The following is a 3,597-nucleotide window of genomic DNA, read 5'->3' as shown; positions in this document are numbered from 1 at the left end:
TAACATTATGAATGTCTTTCCTGCCATTTTGGTCAATTTAATGCATCCTTTCTGAGCCAAAGGATTTTATTAACATTTTAACTGTATATGTTTATATTTATATACACATACATTCATTTATTTTTAAGTGTGGCTTAAGTCTATTTTGCTGCCACTGTCATATGTTCTGCATTAATTCAAGCATTTCACATGCACACTTGCAGACATTATTTATTAGAGCATGATCTGTGAGGCTCGGTAGTCTCAGACGCTCCTCACCTGCTGATGTTTTGTCTGGTTACAGGCTGTTTGATTTTAGATTTTCAAGATCATAATTCAGCAGGTTGTGTCTAGGATTGATTATAATGACAGGAGCTTTGTGTCTGTAAATTGATAAGTAGTCTTTATGATTACAGTGCTGTTTAGTCAACAGGTTGGTGTTAAACAATGACAAAACTGTTTGTGCAAATTACTAGAGTTGCGTCGGCTTTAAAGATTTGAGGATGTTAATGAGTAGAGCATTAATTGTTTTCTGTCCTTCTATAACCTTATTATTATATCATTATTATATAAATTCGTATTATTATTTATCTGGAAAAGAAAAGGCAGAAATACATGAAGTAAAATGTTTTCATAAATATTTTAATAATCAAATTTGTCATATATATTTTCGGAAAGCGTATATGTACACATCTACCACAGTGTTCAGGTGCAAAAATGTCAACAGATGAAAAACGTTTATGAACTAACTTCGAAGATAAACAACAAAACAGTTCTTCATGTCTGACGATATCAAGATTCTGAATAACTGTACAGATGCATGAATACAACAACCTTAAAATGTCAAAATATGGGGGAAAAATATAATATTTGTGTCCCACAGAAGAAAAAAAGGCATAAACTATCTTTTTAACATGCCAAAGACTTCACTGTTCTTTTATCCTGAAGCACTGCCAAAGGTTTTGGGTTGCGTGGTTGTCCTAGCTCCCCCTCTAGGTTTATGCAGATGGTCTGGTCTCCAGTGCAGGCAGTGGGGACAGTGGCATCCTGTGGGATGGTGCATTGTCTGGACGGGGGAATAGAGAGCTGGCTGTGGAAGTCCAGTCAGCCAGGGGTAGGTAGAAGGAGGAAGGTGCAAAGTGTCCAATGGCCTTGTGGTGGCACTGTAGTGGTTTGAGAGGCCACCCATGCCCAGATGAGAGTATAGATGAAGGGGCAAGCGGGGTAGCAGTGGGTAGTGGAGTCCAGCAGCCGCCTGACTCACCATGAAGGCACACAGGTTTGGGTCCAGTGGATTAGGCCAGTTCAGACTGTGACGCTGCCTCTTGTCCTTCATCCTCCTGTTCTGGAACCAGACCTATAATGAAACAGAGGGATAAATTGTCTTAGTAAAGGTGGGATAAGTAATGGCAGATGTACAATCAAATTTTCAGTTTTATCAGGGATGGAGATCCGGTGTCTGATTTTATGGGTTCTTGGGTTGGCTGTTTCCCAGCCTCACAAGACACACAAACAATCCTCTCTTAAATTACCTTAAATAAAAAAAAAAATAAAAAAAAATAAATAAATATATATATATATTATATTATATCGACGAATAGCAGAAGTTAGTTTCAGTTATTATTATTATTTTTTTTTTTTATGAGCTCTTTTTTAATGCACTTTAAATGCTGCCTGTTGGTCCTGAGAAGCTTTTGTTGGGCCAGAGGTTGAATGTGGCATGAAAAGGTCTACATCGTGAATTACCTTTATTGTAGTCTCGGGCAAGTTGAGCGCTGCCGCCAGTTCGCATCGTCTGGGTCGAGACACGTAACTTTCTTTGCAGTATTCTTGCTCAAGACGGGTCAGCTGCTCCCTCGTGAAAGCAGTCCGGTGTCGCCGACTCTGGTCTGTCCCATTCAGCAGTGAAATACGAGGGCACTCTTCCTCTCCTTGATCACTGTCAGCATGAGCAACAGTAGACTCCGGCGACTCCCTGCCCTCTGCTACTGAAAAGTTTACTTCACATTAGGCATTCGTTTACTTTGCGTATATTACCTTTACACTCAGAAAGACGGGGTTTTCAGTAAACTCCCAATTCCCTAACTGAGCTCGCTACACACAGATGTAGTTTTTTTTGTACAGTAAACCTATACTTGACTTAAATGTGACACGATATGAAGAACCGGGCGCATTTTCTAAAAGTCCTCCCCAATGCCTGCTGTAAAAATATAAGTTTTTTAGGCTTACTTACGCATTTTACGGCTGATATCCACGTACGCAATCCAAATATTCCCCGATTGGATTTTCAAAAGCTTCTCATAGTCCTCAAAACAGTCCCAGACCAGGCCCTCCCCAGAAAAGGGAATTCTCTCTCGTCACTGCTTGTCTTCCGAGCCAAGTTCGTTTATGAAGGGAAAGATGAGTTGTTTTTGTAGTCGCTGTCCACCCCCCTCCCTCACCTCTGCATCTTCCAGGTCGTCCCATCTTGTCACTAATGAGAGACGCGCTCTATCCGCCGAGGCGCCGCCGGGGCGCGCGTACAGAGGGAGGTGTTAAATTGTCTTTGGTCTCCGACTGGCCTTTGTACTTTTTTGTTATGGAGAATTAAGATAGACCTCCCTTTGCATACTGTCACAGGGGCTACCCCGTCGAGATAGGCCAACCCTGATTGTTCCTTGGCGTTTGATGTTTGTATTTTTGGAAGTCAATCATTAAAATTGTAATGTCCCTAAACCGCAGAGGTCTACAGTTTATAATAGAGATTAAAGCGTTTCATGAGCCGTATAAGTAAGATAAAGATTTTTTTTAATGACAATTAATTGGAAAACTCAAAATAATTCTAGAATTAATAAAATGTTTAACTAATATTATTATATTATTATTAACCAAACAACTTAGACAGAATATGCTGTCATTGGTTAATGTAATAAACGCCAGAAAATATTTAATGAAGTAGTTCCAACGCCTTTTAACTAAAAAACCAAACGTTTTTTAAACATTTATTTAATCACTTATTAAGGTTTCATTTTTATTTGTGAGTTACACATCAGAGTATATAAACAGGCTACTGTGTTTTCTCATTCAATAGGCTAGTGTTTCCGTTCCTGTTGTAGAACAGTAGTTTTGGATTCTGAGTAGATTAAGATTTGTGATTAACATTAGTCAGTGGTTTATCATTTCTATTTAACATTTATTTAACAACCCAATATAGTGTTGTTCTCTCTTTCCCTGTGACGCAGACTGTAGTATATCCGGTTTTCAGTCAGTATCTCAAACATATGCTTCTATCCATGACTCTTCTGATTAGCCTATCAAACTCACTCACGGTGGTGTTGTTGTGCACCAGTGCTTTGATCACTTTGTCAGTTAAGGGGAAGGCTCCAGGGCTGTAGTCTGTATGGAGACTGGCGCAGATATTGCGTAGAGGTGACAGAAATTGAGCTTCCATGCACAGACAAACCTGTGTATCTGTATCACTTAAATCTTGAAACTTGCTTTGTTTCAAATTGTTTATTTGTTCCCCTGTTTGTACGTTTATTTGTTCATGATGCATAAATAACAGACCTGCATTTTTAAAGTTGTTTTTGTGCCTTTGGAATTGTTTTGAAAATATTTCTGGTTTATAAGTAAATTAGG

General features: G+C 38.9%; 1 protein-coding gene across 1 annotated transcript; it reads right to left on the bottom strand.

Annotated features, from left to right (window-relative positions):
- Positions 1–738: 738 nt before the first annotated feature.
- Positions 739–2,375, bottom strand: LOC132148547 (homeobox even-skipped homolog protein 1-like). Its single transcript, XM_059557236.1, has 3 exons — positions 2,213–2,375; positions 1,726–1,967; positions 739–1,336 (listed from the first exon to the last, which is right to left on the bottom strand). The coding sequence occupies exons 1-3, from the start codon at positions 2,214–2,216 to the stop codon at positions 917–919; spliced, it is 666 nt and encodes a 221-aa protein (XP_059413219.1). The 5' UTR covers positions 2,217–2,375; the 3' UTR covers positions 739–916.
- Positions 2,376–3,597: the final 1,222 nt, after the last annotated feature.

Source organism: Carassius carassius, chromosome 9, assembly GCF_963082965.1.
Source record: "Carassius carassius chromosome 9, fCarCar2.1, whole genome shotgun sequence".
Taxonomy (NCBI): Eukaryota; Metazoa; Chordata; class Actinopteri; order Cypriniformes; family Cyprinidae; genus Carassius; species Carassius carassius.
This window is presented reverse-complemented; position numbering and strand designations above follow the sequence as displayed.